The sequence below is a fragment of the Prionailurus viverrinus genome, chromosome A1, assembly GCF_022837055.1.
Source record: "Prionailurus viverrinus isolate Anna chromosome A1, UM_Priviv_1.0, whole genome shotgun sequence".
NCBI classification, from domain to species: domain Eukaryota; kingdom Metazoa; phylum Chordata; class Mammalia; order Carnivora; family Felidae; genus Prionailurus; species Prionailurus viverrinus.
The window spans coordinates 118,059,562-118,084,359 of NC_062561.1; the positions used below are offsets into that span (position 1 = coordinate 118,059,562).

Here is a 24,798-nt window from a genome sequence, read left to right on the forward strand (position 1 = left end):
ACTGAAGCCCAGACAGGTAGAGTAAATCATGGAAGTCACATGACCAGCAACAAGCTGGGAATGAACTCTAGTCTCCAGATTCCAAAGCCCAAAAATCTTTGCATTCTCCAAATTCTTGTGTCTTGGTCCCACTTAATGCCCACTAACTCTTGCCTTTGATATCAAAGTAAATATAACTTTTCATAAAAAGAAAGATACCACTTTCCCTTGCTTTCCTTGGTACATTAGAAACAGATTTACTTACTTAAAAAATTAACCACATTTTAGTGGTCAGTTTCAGTAAGGAGAGCAAAAATGATGCATGCAGGATCAAAGTTGTATTTCCTCAAAATTTCCAACAGAGGGCAGCAACTACCAGGAAAGCGAATCACCCTACAGACAAAATTCAGTTTCAAAACCCAACAGAACACCCAAACAGCAAGCTCAATTCAATTACTGAAATGGAACCTGCTCCTACACTATATTGAGGGTGTACTGTTTATTGACTTAAAACTATGTGTGTTTTCCTTACAAGTCCTAGGTATACAGTGTTTAAAAACAGTAAGCTTTGCTCAGTGTTTTCCTTGTATCATTAGTTGTTTTGTGGATTCTGAGATACAAAATGAGAAATTTCCAGCTCATAAAAAGCATAAATGACTAAAGGTAGTGAAGTCCAGGAAGATAAATGCTGCTGGAGCTATATTTGTGGCTAACACCTCAAATGTCCAAGCTTTTTCACTAGGTTCTCTAATCACCCTACCTGCCTCTAAATGCCTCTCCTCTCAAAATTCTCCTTGCTTGCTGTCAATTCTCTTCTGCCCCCAACCAAACTCTTGCTCTCCTAGCCTGTTGGCACTCACTACTTCATCTTCCTGTCCTTCCTACTGAGTCTTCCCCTAAAGCCTTTAACTATAAACACAGATACTGGAAGAAGCATAGATACTAAGTGAAACCTTTTATAATATCCAAGTCTGCTCATGAATACAGATTAACAGGAACTACTAGATAAAAGTACCTAATGTCTTGACCCTTCTTGAAACCCTTCTGAATCTACAGAAAAAGAATTTTTGGAAAGATAACAATGATGAAAGGAGGAGCCTACAAGGTTGGAAGAATGAGAAAAGCACAAGGGCAAACAAATTTTGAGGCTGTGAATAAACAGGACTAGCAGTAAACCCAGCAGGCCTAAGACAGCTGAATCCTAAACTAAAAGTAGGAAAAGCCAATAACCAAGCCGAACTATATTTAAAGGTCCTCAAAAGGTTCAAGATTTAGCAGCCCCAGGAACCTATGGAAATGGGAGTTGGAAGGGATAGGCTAAAAATAGGAGGACTGGTTGGAAGCTGTTTAAGAAGCACTTGGATCTACCGGTAGATCCTCCCTCCCCACTCCCCCAGATCTCCTGGCCCATACCACTGGGAGAGTACCCTCCCTTACTCCAGCAGAAAGAAGTATATTCTTTTTTTTTTTTTTTTAAGTTTATTTATTGATTTTGAGAGAGAGCATGTGCCCATGCATGCGAGAGGGAGCAGTCGAGGAGAGAGATAGAATCCCAAGCAGGCTTTGCACAATATCATTAGCTTGGAGCCCGATGAAGGGCTGGATCCCACCAACTGCAAGATCAAGAGTCTGACACCAAATAGACAGCACCACTCAGGTGTCCCTGGAAGTTTTATGCTTACAAGAAAGTAAAATAGGGTCTGTGACTGGGAGATGCCAGGCACAGTTGGGGGCAGGAATCCTATACCAAAAAGAAGAGTAAGCAAAACTATGCATATTACCTACTAAGACACCTAGCACCTTCCCCCTTAAAGTTTCTCAGAACCCCAGCAGCATGGCCCTTACCATTGAGGCGGTAAATTGGTAGACTCTTGTCTGGGAATTGAAAAATGACCTAAAACTCCTGACACAGTCCAAGTAGATCACTCTGGAACTCTGCAATCTAATATGGTAGCTACTACCCACATGTAATAACTTAGCACTTTTAATGTCATTAGTATGCCTGAGGGATGAATTTTAAATTTTATTTAACTTTAAATAAATTTAAATTTAAAAACTTGTATTTTATTGTTAATGTTAAACTTAAGTATGTTTGGAATATCCTGGGTATGTGAATCTACTTTGACCTGTAAAATTTATAAAGTCTAAATTTACCTCAACTACTTTTTATGAAAATTTAACATCTAAATTGAGATGTACTATATATAAATGTAAAACAAACACTGGAGTCCAACAACTTAATACTAAAAACAAAATGTAAAACATCTCATTAATAATTTCATGTTTACTACCTATTGAAATATTTTTATATATTGGATTACATAAACTAATATTATTACAATTAATTTCACGTTTCTTTTTTTTTTTTTTCTTTATGCCTTTTTCTGTAGCTGCCAGAAAATCTGATACATATGGAACTCACATTGTATCTCTACTGGACAAAGTTGTTCTACCATGAAGTGCACACTTAACAAACCAGTTCGTCTAGAGTTTCCAATCAGTTTGTTAGTCCCTCATTCTTAAACATTAGCAGACAACCCAGGTTATTGGACATTTGAGAAAAGCCACTAATGCAAGACATAAAAAAAGGGGGGGGGGGCTGCTTGTCATATATAGACTATGCAAAAAGATTTTCAAAATCACTAATATCCACAAAAGATAACATAATGCCATTTTAAGAAACATTCAGAGGAAAAAGAACACATAGAAGTTGAAAACAGAACAGAAACTCAAGAGAAAGCTCAATAGGATGGGAAGATAAAAACTGAGGAATTCTCCCAAAAAGTAGAGCAAAAAGACAGAGATGGAAAAATAAGAGAGGAAAGGTAAGATCAGTTTGGAAGGCCCAATACGCAAATAATAGGAGAAAACAGGGAAGCAAGTTACCCAAGAAATAATGCAATAATATTTCCCAGTACCCAAGGATACGTCTCCAGCACAAAGGACAAAAATAGACCACACAAAGGCAATATTACAGTGAAATTTCAAAACACTAAATACAAAGAACATTCTATAACACTTGACAGAAAGGGTGAAAATTTGATGATATATAAGGTAACCAGAACAGATTTAGACTTTTTAAAAACAATACATGAAAAGCTAAATGACAATAGAACAAGACCTTTAAAAACACGAAGAAAAATAATTTTGAACTGAGAATTCTATTATACCCAACAAAGCAATCAAATTTTGAGTTCAGAATAGACATTTTCAGAAGCTTGAGCTTTCAAAATTTGTCCCTATACAACTCAGGAAGCTACTGCAGGATATGCTCCACCAAAATGAGGGAATAAACCAAGAAGGAGAAGACTTGAAACACATGAAAGAGGGGAATGAAATCTCTAGGGTAAAGATTGGAGCCGACTCTTTTGTTAGACAGCACAATTAAAAGGGAACTATGAGAACTGAGTCAAACCCTCCAATACTGCCATCACCATCAGCCACTTTTGTTCCGGGCTTTTAAAATGACAATAGCTGGTGAAGTGACCCAGCCAGATTCTTGGCTTATTGGAACCATATGTTAATAACTTCTTCACTTCCTTCCTCGCTCTACTTCCAGGACCTCAAGGACACTCATTCCACCCCACAGAGTTTTTCTACTTTGACTTTTCCAGAAGAGCTAAGGTTAGCCATGGTAAGCTTATAAATAGAAAATACAGAGCACTGGACTCCCCTGACCATATTCTTGTTGGACATCTAGTATTGGACCCTCACTGCAGCCTAGCCAGATGTTCAACTATGGTGAGTTCTAGGTTCTCTAGGCTTGGCCCAGTGATACCCTCATAAGGAGCCACTGTAAACTCTTGAGAGAATCTAAAGTCAGACTATGAGTCCAAGTACTCCGTTTATCTTCTCCAGGAGCTTCCATGTAGCTAACAGTGGCAATACTGTCATTTACACATACAGAGTAAGTTTTTACTTGTTACTCAAGTTCTATAATCATCTTTCATTTATTCAATTACTGATAGAAGCATTAAGAAAAAAAAGAGACAACTGGACCAAAATGGAGTCACTTGTACTAAGCCCCACATCAGCAAAACAAGGCTTAATATCTAACCTAAGTGTAGTTTCAGCCTCTCCCAGGAATGTTACCTTTAACCAGTTAATCTGGAATTATGTGATCAGCACTAGTGAGGTAATATGCACCATAGGCCCCCTGCCTCCCCCAAAGAAGGTGACCTTGCTTGAAACAATCCACTCTTTGTTAGACACTTCCTTTTTCCACTACCTTTTGCCTATAAAAGGCTTCCATTTTGCACAGCTCCTCAGAGCTCCTGATTTGCCAGATGGGATGCGACCCAATTCAAGAATAACTGAAAAAAGCTAATATGATCTTCAAATTATTCAGGTGAATGTTGTTGTTTAACAGCATAAAGCATTTTATTTTAAAAAGGATAAGGGGCACCTGGGTGGCTCAGCCAGTTGGGCATCTGACTTTAGCTCAGGTCATGATCTCACAGTTTGTGAGTTTGAGCCCCACATCAGGCTTTGTGCTGACAGCCTGGAGCCCGCTTCAGATTCTGTGTCTTCCTCTCTCTCTGCCCTCCCCCACTAGCGCGCTCTCTCTCTCTCTCAAAATAAATAAACATTAAAAAAATTAAAGAAAAAAATAGGAGTAAAAAAGGGGTACCTAGCTGGCTCAATCAGTACAGCATGTGACTCTTGATCTTGGGGTTGTGAGTTTGAACCTGAAGTTGGGTATAGAGATTACTTATATAAATAAAATTAAATGGAGTAAAAAAAAAATATTCCATAGAAACTTACTCAACAGAATTAGGTGAGGAAATAAATTTCTAAAGGTCATTAGGTGGTACCAGAAAAGAGCTCAACAAAATTGCATTTACTAAAATGACCTTCACTTCTCTAAAAGATACTCAGTGTTATTAAATCTTATTTAAAGCAATAAAAATTGCTCAAAGGTGTACCGCATCAAAAGCAATAGCATCAAAAATAAATATACTTAAAAAATAAAATAAATATATTTGGCTGGGTACTGAGATGAAAAGCTGTCCCCTCACCATCCCTTTCAAAGAATAATTCAAGGCTCTGATTCACTCACCACATCCTAATGTTATATGTGGTAAGATAAATCTTTTGGTTATCATCTACAGGAAATAAGAAACTTCCTAGACATTTTACAGTTTGGTTTCTATAAGAAACCAAAAACAGGGGCGCCTGGGTGGCGCAGTCGGTTAAGCGTCCGACTTCAGCCAGGTCACGATCTCGCGGTCCGGGAGTTCGAGCCCCGCGTCGGGCTCTGGGCTGATGGCTCAGAGCCTGGAGCCTGTTTCCGATTCTGTGTCTCCCTCTCTCTCTGCCCCTCCCCCGTTCATGCTCTGTCTCTCTCTGTCCCCAAAATAAATAAAATTGAAAAAAAAAAAATTTTTTAAAAAAAGAAACCAAAAACAAAAAAGTCCAAAGATCCCAAGGTATGCTGTATGGGCCAAACTAATTAAATGACTTAATGACTATGAAACATACCCTGATCAATTATTATAATAAATGCAAATGAACTATACAACTTATCTTCCATACTGGATTTATTGTTGTAGTGGTTGTATTTATTAACTCTTCAGTTTTTATTTATTTATTTTTTATTTTTTTTAACGTTTATTTATTTTTGAGACAGAGAGAGACAGAGCATGAACGGGGGAGGGTCAGAGAGAGAGGGAGACACAGAATCCGAAACAGGCTCCAGGCTCCGAGCAGTCAGCACAAGCCCGATGCGGGGCTTGAGCTCACGGACCGCGAGATCATGACCTGAGCCGAAGTCGGACGCTCAACTGACTGAGCCACCCAGGCGCCCCACTTCAGTTTTTAAAAAGCAGGTGGTATGGGACTAAACATGGCAGTCTTTTAGACAAGAGTTTCCCTTTGTTTCTTTGCCTAGCAACAGAACTGGCAATTTTTTAAACTCAAGGATATACAAAAAGCATTGGAGAGACTGATTGACCTCTATCCAATTTCCTGAATCTTTTAACTTTTCTCACTCATCAGAAAAAGGGCATAGAATTCTCAAACAATTAAGGATGGTCTCTTGGCATAAGATGTTCAGGTAGCCAAACAAAAAGCAATTAGGTAGCGTCTTAGCAGCAGAGAGGTTAGCAGAGATCTAATAAGAGATTAAGATTAAACTTTACTGTGGGGCCCCTGGGTGGCTCAGTCGGTTCAGAGTCTGACTTCAGCTCAGGTCATGCGTGATCTCTCGGTTCGTGAGTTCAAGCTGAGCATCGGGCTCTGGTGCTGACAGCTCAGAGCCTGAAGCCTGCTTCAAATTCTGTGTCCCCCTTTCTCTCCGCCCCACCCCTGCTTGTGCTTTGTCTCTCTCTGTCTTCCAAAAAAGAATAAACATTAAAAAAAATTTTAAAGATTAAACTTTACTTTGAACAGAGTACATTACATAGCAGAAAGTGTTTCTCATTTCCACCATTGTGCTTCACAGGAACAGTTCATCATGGATGTTAATCCCATGAACCATATGGCTTGCATACAGGTAAATGCAAACCCACAACTGCAAGCCTATACCTCAGTACTTTCTAAATGCTTTGTTCAGGCTAACTTAATTTTTTAAAAATTGTAATTAAAGTATAGTTGATACACAGTATTAGTTTCAGGTGCACGACACAGTGACTCAACAATTATATACATCATAAAATGCTCACTAAAGTAGTACAGTATTACTGACTGTATTCCCCACACTATACTTTTTATCCCCATGACTTATTTTAGAACTGCAAATTTGTAATCTTCTTCACCCATTTTGCCCATTCTTCCACTAGTCTCCCTCTACTTAAAAATTATTGAGGCTGACAGGCTAACCAGACAACTACAACTACATTTGGGCTCTTGGCTACATGACTATCACCAGAACACTACAGCTGAATGGGTCTGCCCCCACAGTGTAAGGATTCTAAGAGGCCCAGGATCCCTGGGAACTACAGGTTTTCTTATAAAACCTATTATCACAAAGCAATTCACTAACTGCCTCAGTACAGTCAATTCATACCTCTTCCTCTTCTGACATCCACCCTTGCTCAGCAGCTGTCTAATACAGTCTAAGGGAAATGTTTACAGGGATAGGTAAAACTCTAAGATGTCCCCCAGGATTCCTAGCGTGACATATGCACCCTGTATAATGACCACGAGGACTGTACTGTGCCAAGGTTGTATTATTCAGCACAATTGACTACTAAGAAAGGGAAATAATCTGCACAGCCTGACCCAATCACACGTGGCCTTTAAATGTGAGGTGAGATGTTAGAGACACAAGGATTCATCATGTCATTTCTGGCTTGAGCATGAAGGGGGCCAAACGACTATAGGCAGCTACTAGTAGCTGAGAGCCAACAAAGAAACAGGGACCTCAGCTCTACAACTCCAAGAAACTGAATTTGGCCAACACCTGAATGAGCTTGGAAGCAGATTTTCCCCCAGTGACTACAGATTTGAACTGGCCCAGCTGACTGACATACCTTGACTTCAGCCCTCTGATATTCTGAGAATGCAACCACACTATTCATACTGGACTTCTGACTAATGGAACTGTGAGGTAGTAAGTAGGTTTTGCTTTAAACTGCTGAGTTTCTTACAGAGCAGTAGGAAACTAACACGTTAAACAAAATGACAAAATCCACAATTTATCTAGAACTTTGGCTAATGGAAAAAGACCATGAGTCCTGATTTATTTCTAGCATCCTAAAAAACTAGAAGTATGATTTTGAGCAAATCACTTTAATTCTTCATGCTTCAGTTCCCCTATTTATTAAAAACAAAGCAAAACCGGACACACACACCACTTGGGAACTATGAGATATAAAACGGAATGATGACAGATCATTCTGTAAAGGCAATTATGCTGTTCTTACTACAGAAAGACCTATTTTAAAATACACACCTGAAGACTGGACTAGTTGACACTGTGCTCCAACAACACAAGGAAAAAGCTATTCCTCATCTATAAACTATACACTTAGCCACAGTCCATCACTTCACAAAAGGAACGAAAGGACTTACCAAGGCCAGGCTCTCACTATTTTCAATCAGACTGTTTATTGTAACTGTTTCTGTGGACCAGATTGTAAGTTGCTTGGGGGGAGAAACCCTTATCTTGTTCATTTCATATGCCCAATATTTAGTAAGTGTTTTAAGAATTATCATCACTACAGGCTTAAGAGCATCATCCTAACCACAGTACATTCATTCATTAATTCCTTTATTCAAATTGGGCAAATTGAGGAAATATTTCAAGTCAAAGTCTGTGACTGTTATGGACAGCTCAGTAAACTATGAAACCACACCTTCAAGAGTAACATCTTTCCCTATAAATGAGCACAGGGGTCGCTGACTGATGCATGACACATGACACATTTTGAGTTGTCCTTGGGGAAAATATCCAATTATGGGACACATGTGACCAAGGGAGTCTTCCACTTCCTTTGAAAAGTAAGAAGACCCCCAGCCCTAGGGGCGCCTGGGTGGCTTAGTCAGTTAAGCTTCCGACTTCGGCTCAGGTCATGATCTCACGGTCCGTGAGTTTGAGCCCCGCGTCGGGCTCTGTGCTGACAGCTCAGAGCCTGGAGCCTGTTTCAGATTCTATGTCTCCCTCTCTCTCTGCTCTGCTCCTCCCCTGTTCATGCTCTGTCTCAAAAATAAATAAAAGTTAAAAAAAAAATTAAAAAAAAAAAAAGAAAAGTAAGAAGCCCTAAGACACAGGCTACCTATAGGTAAAATGGCAAGTGTCACTACAGCCAACAAGAATTTTCTTCCAAATCCTCATCTACCTACCCAGGAAGGATCAGGTAAGGTATATGTCATTCAGAATCATACGGAGCATGGTATGGCTCTGACTCATCTCTTTATTCTATCATGGTAATGACATCCAGTTCCTCAGGATAGTTCCTTAGGCAACAGAAGGTTATAAAGTGCACTTGAATTCAATTACCAATGAAAACCCCTCCAGCATGGCCGCAAAATTTGCCACATTTCCACTAACAAACAGTAAAGGCCGGGTAAGCTTTTCTTTTTATCTCTGTTTCAGTCTTATCCTTAGGACTGTGTCATCTCATAGGAATGGTATGAAGAATAAGACATAAAATGGATGGAAAGCAGTTTGTTTTGCAAAGTGCTTTGTAAAAGTTAAATGAGATATGAGGATGGAACCAATGAAACTTTTCAGTCTCCCTTCCTCAATTTTCACTTCTCATACAGAAGTCAATCAGAACTATACAGAAAGAAATAATGGGTAATATCTACAAATGTAGAGAAGAACTTTCCCTTCAATTTTCAAGAATGGCTCAAAGATGACAGTGAATTAAGTATCTCATCTACCATTTACAGAGAAACAAACTAGATTCTGACATCATTATTAATTGATGCCAAAAGCTTCAACAGGAGTTGTGTAGAACTGGAGCACCCACTTCAAAAAAGAAAATAATGCAAAAAGGGTATCTCCAAGAAAAAGAAGACTAAAAGCAAAGCACAAAAAGGACCAAGAATTGGAAACCATCAACTATAAAGCTAACTGAACACTCTTAAGTTAAATAGGTTTAAGGGAAAGAAACCTCAAGATTACCTGGCAGTCCCCAGAAATGGAGATGGCTCACTCAATGTTCTCCACGATCTCTAAGCAAAAACTGCTCAAGGACTAACACTTTAGCAGCTCATCCAGTTAGTTTCATTCTGCCTCGGCAGCCCCACAGCTAAAACTCACAATTGAACAGGTAACTTGTTAAAATTCATACAAGAAACAAAAGGAACACAGGAGAGTCCAAGATCTTGTATTCCTAATTAAGACCGTTCTTTCAATCTACCCCTGTCTTCCAGAAGCAGTATCTTTTTAGTGATACTACCCAGGGAGCCCTGAAAGATTCCAGGCAGTAGCACCAGTCAAGCACAAGTTAGAATTGTCCTAAAAAGAGTACTGGGTAACTAATCATTCCCCGTTTCATTAATTTAGTTAGAAATTTGAAGCAATTTACCTACAAATGCAAAGCAACCAACTCAATATCCCCACAACTGTCTAAATCAGGGTCTGCTTTCACCCAACTGTGATTAAAATGAGGGAAAAACTATCTTTAACATTAGGATTCAGTCCTCTGACAGGTCCAAAATGCATTCTAATAGTCCTCTTGTCAGTTCAAGAAGGCAAGCCTCTTGGGGAAAAGGAGAAGGCAACATTCTGCCTACTGCTTAGCTCATTTTGAAGCCTGGGACTGGCATCGCCTGCATCCTAGATAGCTGATAGCCTGGAGAAAAGAAGGCAAGTCCACTCAGGTTTCACTATTCCAGCTCAGCAGACAGGTGGAAGCCAGGCTGGGAACATAGCATTCCTCCTACAAGCCCATCCAAACAAACTGGCATCCCCGTGCACTGTGAACCACCCATGGGCTGGGAAAACAAGCTGCCAACAGAGAAAGTGCTCAGATTCTGGAAGTCTTAGTTTCCTACCAGTGTCACAATGTGTGGCAGACATGACCACCTCTTTTGCTGTCAGGAAGGAAGTGCACATATAGTCTGTCATCTGGTGAGATATCAGTAAGCAAGTCTTCCCTTTCAAACATCCTAAGGTTCTGATAAAACTTGTGAATGCACACAGGTATCCCCCACTTTTCAAAAGTTCATATTAGGCCACTTCGCTTTTATGAAAGACCTATATAAGTACCTGTTTTCGCTAACCAAAAGAAATCCAAAAGAGATTTTCGCTTTTACCAAAAAAGGTGAAAAGTGAAAATAGCATTCAGCGTTTGTTTTCTAGCAAGCATTTTAAGAGAGGCAGGGCACCCCGAGCACAGCCACACTCAGCATCTCAGCATCAGGCCACCAGCGCTTTGAATGGTGTCTGTTAAGCATCCATGTTTAATCTCCATTTGTTTTGTGCATCCGTTAGCAAGATGTGACCTGAGGTATCAGAAAAGCCTAAGAGAGGTTATTTTTAGGAATGCTCAAAAAATCTTCCCTATAAATTAATGGTAAGTGCTTCTTTGCTTTATGCCATTTTGGCTTATGAAAGTTTTCATAGGAACACTCAACTTTTAGATGATGGGGGAAACCTGATTAGAAAACAATAATGTTAACCTGTTTTTCTAAAATTTCAACACATTTCTCCAGTTCCAAATACTTCACTTTCTTACTGGGTCTCTCTCTTTACTGCCTGAGCTTAGATTGTAATTGCTCCTTTAAAAGGGGGGTGTTGTCCATTCATTTGGAAATAGTCAGTGACTCAGGAATGCTGTTTCCCAATCTCCGTAGCAACTGTCTTCTCCTCCCATGTTGTGATGTGAGTAGCAGGACGTCTACTCTTCCTCAAGGGTGAGCACATGTATGACACACCCAAGGCCTGGCTGACAGGAAGTTCCTGCAGCTGATATTACTTCTACATACAGGCACCAAGTATGAAGCCACCTTATTTTAAATCCCATTCTCAAGTCCTTCATTTCTAAATGATGGTTACACCTTTTTTTTTTCTGTCCTCACGTCATTCCTAAATACACAGAAATAATCATAGCCTACTGATAATAGCTTAACTGATCCAAAAATTACACTACTACTCAAAAAGCCAGACTTGATCTTATGAAACCAAGTAAACATTTTCTGGGCCCCTACAAATTTAGAATAAGATCTGATTTTGAAAAAATCTTGCAGGGGAGGGGGGCAGGAGAGCAGGAGGCGAAATCTCATTACTACTCTAACACCAGAAATACAGGCAAAAGTTAAAATAGGGTACTTCTGATACTTGGAGCAATTGTACTCGTGTGGAACTATGTTCTAACACAAATACAGAATTTCAGGCCAAAGTACTTAGGCTACAAAGAAACTTCCATGTATCATTTTTTTTTTTCTTTTTGGTTCTATCTACTTTAAAATAACTATAATTTCTGGAAAACAAGGTAGGGGATTGTTTTACTTTATTTTTATACACATCTATATTTTCTTAGAAATATGTGTTTCACTTTTATAATAAAATATACATTTCCATTTCAAATAAAAGTAACATTTTTTAGATTAGAAAGCTAGAAAATGTTTATGATACATTGTTTTAAAAGCAGAAAACCTGTGTCAACTATAATTGCAACTTTGCAAAAACATGTGCATAGACATAACTAGAATATTCAAATACTAAGTGAAATAAAAATGAAAAGTAGAAATTTGGGGTTTAGATACTGTTATTTTGAAAATACATGTTTTTTCAAAAAAAAGCATAAAAACAATCATGGCACAGCACCTAAAAGCAAAGTAACATCATCCAATTCCCATATTCAAAATGCCCACCAGTATTTACTCTTCTCTAGTCATACTTTGCTTAAGGAAACACTCTGGCAGGGCACAATGAGCAAAGTTAGGGATGAAAGGGGTACCTGGGTGGCTCAGTCAGTTAAGCCTTGCACTTCAGCTCAGGTCATGATCTCACAGTTTCTGAGTTCAATCCCAGCATCAGGTTCTCTGCTGTCAGCGCAGAGCCCGCTTTGGATCCTCTGTCTCCCCTCTCTCTGTACCTCCCCCACTCACTCTCAAAAATAAATAAACATTAAAAAAGAAGAAGAAAAATTAGGGATGACAAAGCAATGTGAGAAAGAATAATGAATAGTCTAAAAGCTAGCTCACCTAATTACATGACCTTGAGCAAATTAATACCTCCAGACCTCACCGGCCTCCTCATGTTAAGATGAGGAAGCTAGGTCAGAACATTTCTAGGGTCTCTGGAGACCTTAAAGACTGTGCTTAGTTACTACTGCTCTTTTTGAGGGCAGCTCCATGCCTGCTACTTGCCTGATAGTACATATCCTACAGTGGCTTCTCACCACTTCTTCTTGTGGTTTCAATCACAGGAAACAGACGTCACCCATGGGCCTAGAAGTAAGTAACGAATAAGCCCTGGCGGATGCAAAGAGCTGCCAACTAAGGCCAACTCCCATCTTTCTAAAATACAAGAATCAAGAAATCACTAGAGGCCTTTATGCCTGGGGAGCCCAACACACATCTTTCACAAAAAACTAACAAAACTAAAATTATCTCTGGAGGTCCCATGCAAATATGATGAAGTAATTTTAGAACAGTCTCAATCTACTTTGCTGCTATGGCCAAATGAAGAAACTGAAGAATAGCTATGTAGGAGTATAAGAGTGTAAGAAACAAACAAAAACAAAACAAAACAAAACAAAACGGTCACTAGCACTTTTTGTGAAGACTTAGACATTTCCTGAGGACTTAGAAGACTCCTCTTTGTCTTGTTTTCTTAACTCTGTGTAAACCTTTCTGTAGCCCTGAAAGACCATGATACTAATAGATTAAAATAATATAGGGACTTACCAATTACTTGCTTTAAATGTTATGTTAACAATCCCTATAGCACTGGGCCAAATACTACTCCCATTCATTATGATATAAGTTGGCAGCCCTGAAGTATGTAAAATAATGCAGACATTTTTAGTCCTATAGACATGTTCCTTCATTAAACACAAAACTTGAAGATACTGTATCTCTAGAGAATAATAATAAACTTTTCTCAACAGAGTTCTTCTGGTCAGGTACAGTTACATTAGAGCTTCTCTCTGCCTCAGTTACCTTGGTGAGAGAGGACTAAGGTTTCTGTCAATCTCCTACATTAGACCATAGAAACAGAGAACCTTGAAAATGATCCCAAGATTCCCAAGACTAACATTAAAAGTAAATACATAAAAGGATATTGCTAACATGAGTGAAATACCACCAAAGGGCTTAAGCACCTCACAAGCAAGATGGGAAATAAGATCCGCCCAAAAAGATACCTCCTTCCCTTCCTCTCTATATTATATACTATAAGATGGGGGACATGACAGGCCTTGGAAGGCCATATATATATATACATGTTTATTTTCATTTACAAAAGACTAAAGAAACCTTCAAATAAGCATGCAATCAAAACCTATACTGCACTAATGAACTTTTTTTTTTTTAAGTTTATTTATTTTTGAGAGAGCAGGGGTGGGGGGAGAGAAAGTGCACATACATGAGTCGGGGAGAGATAGAGAATCCCAAGGAGACTCCCCACTGTCAGTGCAAAGCCTGATGTGGGGCTTGAACTCACAAACCCAACTGTGAGATCATGACCTGAGCTGAAGTCAAGAGTCAGCCGCTTAACAAACTGAGCTACCCAGGAACCCCTGTACTAGGCAACTTTTAAGAAGTAGTAGGGTCTAAAGAGTTATAATTGTTCCTACAATGGCATTTCTTACCTGAGTCCACTATTTAGCTATACAGCTTTGAGATCCAGCTGAGAATCATATTTTTTAAACCTAGCTTTATCTCCTAAAGTCTGAAAAGATGGGTCCATTAAAATGGACAAGGATTGTAACTCAAACAAAGTTAACTATCTAAATTCCATCGCGGTAGCAGATATGATTTGCTGGAACCTTAACACTTACCTATTCATGTTCTTGGATATGCTGATTTCCTGTCACCATAACACATTCACATGGCCAAAAACTGCATCAACATGCATCGCGACATACAAAACACTAATTTTCAATCCTGCCTTCTGCAGGTTTCTACAGAAAGAGAACCTATTTTTTCCCTTAAAAGGAATAAAATAAACTCTATGAAGTAGTGTGCCTTTCTTAAAGGATTTATGTCCCATATCAATACTTGACTGCTATAACTGGGCCATTTCTCTTTACCACAGACACACACTTGCACCTCTGAGCCTCTGTTCATACTGCTCCCCACACCATGAAATCTTCTCTACCAACCCGTGTGTTTCCTTCCAAGGCCTGTCATATCCCCCATCTTCTATGAAGTTAACTAACACTGTCCACAATTCTATTCTAGAATAGAATTCTATTATAGAATTTGGGATGTAAATACAGACCTTTGAAATCTTACATGCTAACTCTCTAATATTATAAGAAAAGAGTAAGAAAAGTGGAATGACTTGCCCAGAGTTCACAGGGTTAATTGTGGCAAAGTCTGACTAAACAGGAATATTTGGAAAGAATACTTCGATGGGAGTGGGAGATAGGGGTTCTAGTCCTAGGTCTAGCTATAAATGTAGACAGATCATTTTTCTAGGTTCACATTTCTTAATGCATAAAATAAAGGGTTTGAATGAAATAATTTTTAGCATCCTTTTAACCTCCAGCATTCTAAGATTCTGAAACCTAGGTCTTCTCTTAGTCCAGTAATCTTTCCACTCAATTCCTTCACTTCTCTGAAATCCCTCTTTTTTAAAAAATGTTTATTTATTTATTTAGAGAGGGAGAGAGAGGGAGAGAGAGAATCCCAAGCAGGGTCCACAGTGCCAGCGCAGAGCCCAATGAGGCTCAAACCCATGAACTGTGAGATCATGACCTAAGCCAAAACCAAGAGCATGTGCTTAACCGAATGAGCCACCTAGGCACCCCTAAAATCCTACAGCTTTTAAACTCTTACGTTCATAGCCTCTGAGCTTTTCCTACCCATTCACCTATTAACATGACTGAGATTACAATCTATTAAAAAGTAAGGACTGAACCTGATAGGGCAACCACATGACTTGTTGATCTTTAGCCTTTTGGATCCAGAGTAGATCCATGCGAATTCAAACAAATAGGAGAAACTCTATTCTCTACTCTTTGCCAGCAGTCATACAGAAAATCCTAGTTCCAGGTACCTGCATCTTGGTGGTAATGTTTTAATTATTAACCACAGGCAAATAACTGCCAGGTCTAAAGAACAAACATCAGCAGGCCCCAGACTCTCAGAAGAGATCCTGGAGATATTAACCATTCGCAATCCTTACAGTCAAGTTTCAGGGCTACAGAGAAAGGATTTTAAGAATACTACATGCTTATTCTAAAATATAGAAAAGGTAACTATGGGAAGCAGTCTAGCAACAGCTTCCTCCTTCCCATTTGTCACCACTACTTGCTGCTTTAATCAATTTAAACAACTCATACAACTGATAGCTGATGCTGTTAGAGCTATTTCATTTACACAGAAGGTTGCCTTTAAAAATAACAACTGGTGGGGTGCCTGGGTCGCTCAGTAGGTTAAGTGTCCGACTTCAGCTCAGGTCATGATCTCACAGTTTGTGAGTTCGAGCCCCATGTCCGGGTCTGTGCTGACAGCTCAGAGCCTGGAGCCTGCTTCAGATTCTGTATCTCCCTCTCTCTCTGCCCCTCACCTGCTTGCTTGCTTGCTCACTCTTTCTCTCTCTCTCTCAAAAATAAATAAAACATTTAAAAAAATTAAAATAAAAAAATAATAACTGGCAACTTCTTAATAACTCATGAGCCAGAGGAAAGATTGGTTGTGATGCACTGAAATTGCTACTTCTTCATGTCTAAGAAAGGTTTAATTGTAATTCTTGCAATGATTTCAAAGTTTAAATCACTAAATGCAAAAAGCAGTTAGCCATTTAGCCACTGCACTTGGTCCATCTAGACCCAGTACTTCTTTCCCACCAAATGAACTGGAGGAGAGCCCAGTTTTAATAGACTACAGTCATCAAATGACTAAAGAGATGCCACCAACATTTTCTAGTAAATTCCTAGCAGTTAATACTCTTTTATACTAAAGGTGCAAAAACTGGACACTTGTAAAATGTCAGCACAAGGTGGTGAATAAATTTTTTTTTTAATAAGCCAGACCTCAGTCTGAATCCTAGTTTTTCAAGCTAAAGCAGGTTTCTTGATCTGAGTCTGTTTAATTACCTATAAAATTGGAATAACAACAGTACTTATTTTATAAGATTGAGTTAGAGATTAATGAGATAACGAATCTAAAGCTCTTTAGCACAGTGCTAGGGGTGTATAAGTATGCAACAAACCTTATTACTACTGCTACTGTTGTTGTTACTATTACTCCCTGTCCTTCCAGTCTGGAATGAATTCATCTTCCTACTATCAAGATGAACAGTGGAGCACCTGGCTGGCTCAGTCGGAAGAGCATCTGACTCTTCATCTTGGGGTCGTGAGTTTGAGCCCCATGTTGGGTGTAAAGATTACTTAAATGAATAAATAAATTAAAACTTAAAAAAAAAAGATGCTAAACATTCTTTAATATTTTTAGATAGAAGAATGGCACTATACACCCTGTAGCACAGGACATACAGGAGAACAAAAGCTTTCTACCACCACATATTAAGATGAAAATGACTCCAGGATAAATGGAATCTCAAAGGTCCCCAATCCTGAGTATCAGAAAGGTTCTGTCTTTGCCTACAAGTGAAAACATACCCCCCAAAAGCATGAGCAGGATATAATTAACATACCCACAGAGGAAAAGAGAACTTAAGAGCTACATCTATAAAATTTTTAAAAGAAAACAAGAAGAAAATCTTATGGGCTGTGATTTTAGCACAGATTTTTGAAATGACACAAAAAGCAAAAAGTTAAAAATTGGACTTCATCAAAGTTAAATACTTTTGTTTTTCATACCACAGTGTTAAAAAAAAAAATGAAAAGGCAAATCATAGGAGAAAGATGTATCTGCAAAACATATATCCAACAAATTACTTGCATATAGACTATAATAAGGGAGAGCTGGGTGGCTCAGTCAGTTGTGCATCTGACTTTGGCTCAGGTCATGAACTCACGGTTCATGGGTTCAAGCCCACATTCGGCTTTCTGCTGTTAACATGGACCCTGCTTCCAATCCTGTCTCTCTGTCCCTCCCCACTTGCACTCTCTCTCTTTCTCTAAAATAAACATTAAAAAAAATTTTTTTTTAATGGGAAAAAATTCGAGCAGACACTTCAGTGAAGACACATAAATAGCAAATAAATAGTTGAAAAGATGCTCAACATCATTACACAAATGCAAATTAAAGTCACACTGAAGTACCATCACATACTCACTGAAATGGCTAATTTAACACTGATCATACCAAGTGTCAGCAAGGAACTAGAACTCCTATATTGCTTGTGGGGATGTAAAATGGTACACTCACTTTGGAAAACAGTTTGGTGCTTTTTTAAAAAGTCAAACATAGGGGTGCCAGGGAGGATCAGCTAGGTAAGCATTCAACCAGCTCAGGTCATGATCTCACGGTTTGTACGTTGTAGTCCTGCATCGGGCTCTCTGCAGTTAGCATGGAACCAGCTCCAGATCCTCTGTTCCCACCTCCCCTCAAAAATAAATAAACTTAAAAAAAAAATTAAACATAAGGCAGCTTTTTCTGAGATGTAAGCCCAATACCAAGGTATACTCCTTGGTCTTCTGTGACCTGCAGGATCAAAGACAGTTTATAAATTATCTTCTGTTGGATCCTTAAAGCATGTTAAATCTTAGAAGAAAATGCAAACTCTATGCTTTCACACAGCAGTATTTCTAAAACAGGGAATAAATCACAGAATCAAAAATCCAGAACACCATCAATTCTACCTCTACCTACTACCTTAAAATGTCAACTTCGCTACCACCTAGACTAAGGACCACTTCACCACCACCAAGGATGGAATATCCCATCTTCCATATAAGAATGCTTCCACGTAAGAATGCCAGGTGTTTCTCTTAATTCAGCTCCGTTATACTTATTCTCCTTTGTGTCCCCTTATCTGTTCCATCCCCATTCTCAGAGTAAAGAAATTTAAGCAAATATTTATAGGACAAATTGAAACTATGATTGTCAGAGAGCCAGGCAACACACAGCAGTTTCTTCAATCTTTTCCCTCTCAGTTACAGAGCTTCTAGTATATCCGTTCCCTTTATAAAATCTTTCTACTACTCTAGCTATTCCAAGATCCTGAAATTTACTAAAGGATACGTAGAATCCAAAATTTGTGCTTCTTCTGCATTCATTTATCCAACATCCACCCCATGGTCCCCCCATGTTTCCAAACTTGAAATGTAAGAAGAGACTACTGCACTGAGTGGGTGTTTGGGCTTGATGACATTTAAAGTCCCTTCCAACACTAAAATTTTAAGGCTACCCTTCATAGCAAGTTTTAATAATGAATGGAAGAATCTCAGAGCTAAAACAGCAATGATACACCCAGTTATCCTGTAATAGGTGGTAAAATTCATTGAAACACTGGTCCTAATACTTCTCTTTTCCAGTAATTCTTTGACTTTATTAAAAAGGGTTCCTTGGTTCTAATAGAATGTTTGGAGGGGGTTGTGGGGGGAAGGAAGGAAGGGAGAAAGAAAGAAGAGAGAAAGGAAAAAGAGAGGTGTAAAATGAAGTAAAATATGTTCCCAGTGTCTAAACATTCTTTCTTTTTCAATTTTAGCTTTGAAGCTTTATGAAATTTTAGTATTAACAGCCTTCATCAAAAGCCTGGCTGCCCAGGGAACTGGGCCCTGCCCCTACAGAAGCAGATAGGGAATAAAAACAAAGAAGGAGGGGAGGATATTAACTGGGCAAGGGGAGAGGAGGCTTGCCTTTGTCTTCCTTAACCCTAACTAGGGGCAAATACTCAAGGCTGCTTTGCTCATTAGCAAGAGGTAAATTCTTTCCTAAGGCTTTCAAACAAAAGTGAGTAAGAGGAAGGGCAACAAAATAAAGAAAAACACTTAAGTAATACAACACGTAGCTTGTTTCAAATAGGAATGCTTTTTGTAGTCATGAATGATTTCAAATGAGACATAAAATGGGAAAAACATACTATCTGAACACACAAACCTTTTCTCTACAATTACTACTATTTCTTGGTAATAAACATAATTTTAACCTGTTCTTCTAAATCTTATGTGGTATAACCTTATCTTGTAAACCTCCATTACATTTCACTGAAAATGTTAATACTCTCCAAGAATAACTTGGCAATCCATTTATAAAATGGAGAGCCCCATGGGATAGCAAAAGGTTATTCTACCATACAGGAAATAAAATTAGTCTATTCTGACCCATATGCGCATCAACAAACTTAAATCATTTCTCACTTATAACTATTTTCTTAGGTTTTATAATAAATATAATTTACATGTCATAAAATTTTCAGTTTTTTTTTTAATAAAAGTATCCGAACATTTACCAACTCTCTCAAGGCAGAGATTTTAATTCTGAGGGATTCCCTTGGTCTGACCTCTTGTCAGGGAGGATTTCCTTTGAGACAAGTAAATGTAACATGATCAAGTGGATCCTTGGGCTACCTCTTTAAAAACAAGGCAGGAAAAAGGGCAGCAATTTTTAAGGTATCATTCTGTCATCTCAAACATCTCACAAACATTCCTGTAGGCTCTCTTTCCAAAATAAGTAATCCCTTTGTTTATCACCTTTAAAAAAAAAAAAAAAATCACATGACTTTAGTATAAAGCTCTCCGTTTTCTGCAACTTTCTGGATCAAAGTTAATGTCTTAATAAGATAGAAGCAGATATTTGCATAAACAACTCCACTTCTTTCATATTCTCTATCTTCCCTACTATCTAAAATTCTGCCTGGCATCCTTTACCTTTGACTGCTCTCCTTATGGACGGACGGACAGGGGTCTACAACCAAACATTTATAGTTTCACTATCACTTTGTTTTTCACAAGGCATGAAACTCGCTTGGTGAAATTCAATACATTGACATCTAATATTAAACAAGATTTTAAAAATTATGTATCTTCTCTCTAATCCCAAGCTAAAACTCATGTTTTACAGACTTATGCCTCTAGCTGAATCAGGAAGTAGTATTCCTTCTTAGAATGCATCAACTTCTTGATTGTATAAAACACGGTGTTTATAAAATGCAGGAATACTCTGCAGCCTCCAACACCCTGGTTGTAATTACTACCTTTACACATATTTCAGCCAGCAGTTTATTTGACACCCAAATTCATCACTGCTGAAAAATCAGAAAACATTCTGTTCATTTTGAATTTTTGTTTTCCTTCATCCTAAAGACCTCTGCAAGGAACTGCAACAATGCTGGAGAAAGGATATGCTTATGGCCCAGGAGGAGAAAGATTCATGAAGAATCAGGACATACCAGGCAGCCCAGCTTCAGCCACAAGTATCAGCATCTCTAACAACCCAATGTTTTTAAAAGGTGATTCCCAACCACTTTTTAAACTTCAACTCCATCTGCTTTCCACCCAAGATGTCTCAGAGGGTAAGAGTATCTTTGCCAATATGTAAGCTCTGCCTTCCATTCACTTGATCTGTACTTAGAACCTGCATAAGCCTGGAAAGGTATGCAGCAGCTTAAAGAGATGAGAAACTCCTCAAATGCAAACAAATAACCTTCAGGCACACTAAGTCCAAACCAGTGGAGTTTTATAAAGTACATTTTTTTTTTTAATGTTTATTTTTGAAGGAGAGAGAGAGAGAGAGCGCATGAGCAGAGAGAGGGGCAGAGAGAAAGGGAGACACAGAATCCAAAGCAGGCTCCTGGCTCTGAGCTGTCAGCACAGAGCCTGACATGGGGCTCAAACCCACAGACAGAGAGATCAGGATCTGAGCCGAAGTTGGATGCCCAACCGACTGAGCCAACCAGGTGCCCTTTTTTAAATTATTATTTTTTTAATGTTTATGTATTTTTGAAGGAGAGAGAGAACACACAAGCAGGGAGAGGGGCAGAGAGAAAGGGAGACTTATAAAGTACATTCTTAATGGGATTCCAGAGAACACACACTCTAGCAAAGGTGGAGCAGGCAAAACAGTTCTTTTAGCTTGTAGTTCAAAAAACTAAGCCATGGGTAACAAAAGCACACCAGCAATTTTTCCCCCTCCACGCACCCACATATACACACAGACACAAAGACAAGTGGATTGCAATGCCCCTCCTGGTCTCTCACTGTCACAGAGTTCTCATAAAAAGAACAATGAGAGAATATTCTGATGCCTTGAGGTAAGTTACAGTTGGCAAGAAAGGGGTTAAGTAGCACTACTTTTCTGGAAACTTTCCAATCCCCTAGCTCTGAATGCAATTCTACTCACTACCAGTACTACACATTTTTTTTTTCTTTCTTTCTCTCTCTCTCTCTTTTTTTTAAACATTTCAGCTGGTTAAGAGTTAACACCAACACCTCAGAAAGAAAAAGAGAACTTGGTTCGGCTCCACCCTCTGTAAAGCAAATACCAAAAACTCTGAGCCAAATCCACCCAGCATACACAAAAGTCCATGAACATTCCAAAACACAGGTGAAAAAAAGTTAAGTTTCCTCAGGTATCTCAACTTCAATTCCCTTCACTTGTGAAACACGCAGGTATTAGGTAAAACAAAAGCACAAACAAAATTCTATTTAAGGGCCTGAAAAACATTACAAGCCACAGAGTTCAATACATCAGCAGGAATAGCTAGAATGTGGGTGAGGAAGGTCAAACAGTACCCATGGAAACAAGAGCAAAACAACAATAACAGATATATGTATGTTTATAATAAAAAAGGATTATAAGCCCCAGAATTTAATTCTTAGAAGGAAAGCTCTCTAACTAGAGTGTCAGTTACTATCCTAAACAAACATAAGGAAATGTTTCTTTAATCACGAGGGGGAGGGTCCTCACTACCATTAATTCCACATTTCTGGAAAAACAGATGTTCACCAGATTAAAAAAATAAATTAAAAAAAAAAAAAAAAAAGAAGGCAGTTACTGACAGCCCATAAGTCACTGGAAAGGACAGTCCAGAAGCACCTGCCTTGCTAGAAATAGGTAGGAAGAGATGAGTCACTATTTTAATTCTGCTTAGAACTCTCCACATCTCAATCCTCTAGGTCCCAAAGCAACATTTTCTCCTGTTTCCATCATTTTATCAGTTTTCTTCCCAAATTTGTGGGTTTGGATCAGAATACTAAAGGTTGGGGATAAAGGAGCAAAGAGTCAGAATCCATTTGGTTACTAGAAAGAGATACTGTGGTGGAGGCATAATCACCTGGAAGAAAAGACTAATAACTACAATTACAACTAGCAAACGATTATTAAGACCCAAGACTATTTCCCTCTCTTGGATAGTGTCCCCTATCTTTCAAAGCTTTTACAGTAAAAAGCAAACAAATAGCTCCCTGGAGAGAGGAGTAAACAAGATTTAATGTGGGCAAAAGTAATGAAATATGATAGTGTTACATGAATATCAGTATTCCTTCTAACTCAGATTGGAAGTCACTGACACCTGGGGACAGCTATACTCTTTCTTGTACAGGTAGGAAAAGGGATGTCACTAGCCTGTCACACAGGAGGTGGCAGAAGAATTGAGATGGTTTTCATGGGAAACATAAAAAGCGATTCAATTACTCAAACTTCTTGGACTTGCAGCCTACCTTCCTCCCTATGAGGAAGGTTTATCACCATCCTAAATCAAGAAAGGCATCATCATGAGAGAAGTTCTAACCCTCTGAAAAGTGATAAGCAACAGGGCAAAGAGGCAGGTTCTCGGGATGGAGAAATACTGGGAAACAAATTAACGTCATGCCCAATGACCATAGGACCTGGGCAGGAACCCATTCCTGCAATCACAAGGACAAACGTCCAGGGAAAGTAGAAGCCAAGTCAGGTAACATTCCAGAGGGGAAGGATTATCAGGTGACACCGGGCTGAGGGCCCAGAGCCGGGGCGAGGAGGGAGGAAAGTTAGCAGGTGAAAGGGATCAATCTTGAGAAGGAAGTGACCTTTAAGAGAAGCAAATAAGAGGATACAAAAAAAAAAAAGGGGGGGGGGTTGTGGAAGGGTAATAAATAATGGACCCAGAAAAACACAGAGGACAAGATAGAGAAGGCGTGTGCGGGTAACAGAGGAAGAAGAAAGGAAGTGGGGCTGAGAAGGAAGAGATGGGGCTAAGACCCGCCGGGCTATGGGGGCGGAGGGCAGAGCGTACGGGCTGAAGGGGTGAAGGAAGCCCCGAGGCTGCCGGGGCAAGAGCCGGGTAGGACTCCGGGGATTCCCGAGGTCCCAGAGGGGTAGGATGTCCGGCTGTGGAGCCCAGGACCGAGCAAACGGAGGAAGAGAGGCGCGGGGGCGGCTCCCTAGAGACGGGCGTACAGCCCTGGGGTCGGCTGCGGGAGTCACCGGGGACCGGAGGACGGTTACCGGGCTAGGCTGAAGGAACCGGGTGGGAGGGACACTCACAAATTTCTTGGATTTGCCGCCGTCGCCGCCCGCCGCAGGCAGTTCGTCCGGGCTCCGGCCCTTCTTTTTGTCCCGGGTCCCGCGGCCGGGACCCTGGCCCCCGCCGAGCGGCTCCATGTCCAGGTTCGCGCTGGCAGATGACCCCGCGCCTACGCCGCTCCCGCCGGGCAGCTCCCGCCGGGCAGCTCCCGACCGGCCGCCGCCGCCCAACAGCTCCCTCCTCAGCCCGCCGCCGCGCCCCGCCTCATTAGTATGCCGGGCTGCGCGCGCCTCATGAATATACAACGGCGACGCCTCGCTCCCGCCCGCCTGCCCCACTTCCGCCCGGACCAGCAGCTCCTACCAATGGGGGAAGTGAGGGGGTGGAGGGAAGGCGCGGAAGCAAACTACCTGCCTGGCGGACCTAACCATTCGGACTCACGTGGGGGGGGTGGGGGGGGGGTGGGAAATGGTGGTGAGTGGGCGGTGCAACTCTGCGGCCTCGACAGGGAACAGCGCCACCTGGCGGCAGGAGCGGCGCAGGCCTCCCCGCTCCCACACTGCCCACGTGGCTGTAAAGCCTATACCCTCTCACACCCTAGACCAGGATCTTATCTAAACAAAAAATCAAATAAGAGATGTCATTTTGGCCGAAAATCCAGTGCGGGTATTTCAAGGATAATACAGTTTTTTATGTGTGCAACATCAGTGGAGCACATGAAAAAATTTGAAAGCGGCAGTATTTATTGAAAGCTACGTGCCTGGAACAGAGAGTGGTCCAGAGCAAGTGCTAGACTGGAGTTAGATCACCTAGTTTTGAATCGCAGGTCTATTTCCCAGTGGTGTTTTTTATTATGAAAAACTAGTTATTGCCAACAGGTGACTACTCAGGAATAATAG

General features: G+C 40.0%; 1 protein-coding gene across 2 annotated transcripts in view; it reads right to left on the reverse strand.

The window, feature by feature from the left end:
- DIAPH1 (diaphanous related formin 1) overlaps positions 1 to 24,170 on the reverse strand; it is a 103,403-nt gene extending 79,233 nt beyond the window's left edge. Inside the window, exon 1 of one of the 2 annotated variants that reach the window (XM_047853816.1) lies at positions 23,920 to 24,170. In XM_047853816.1, the coding sequence (XP_047709772.1) occupies positions 23,920 to 24,036 (117 nt within the window). In that variant the 5' untranslated portion in view covers positions 24,037 to 24,170. The remainder of the gene's footprint in view (positions 1 to 23,919) is intronic. The other variant, XM_047853809.1, reaches the window with a different exon arrangement.
- Between the last annotated feature and the right edge of the window lie 628 nt (positions 24,171 to 24,798).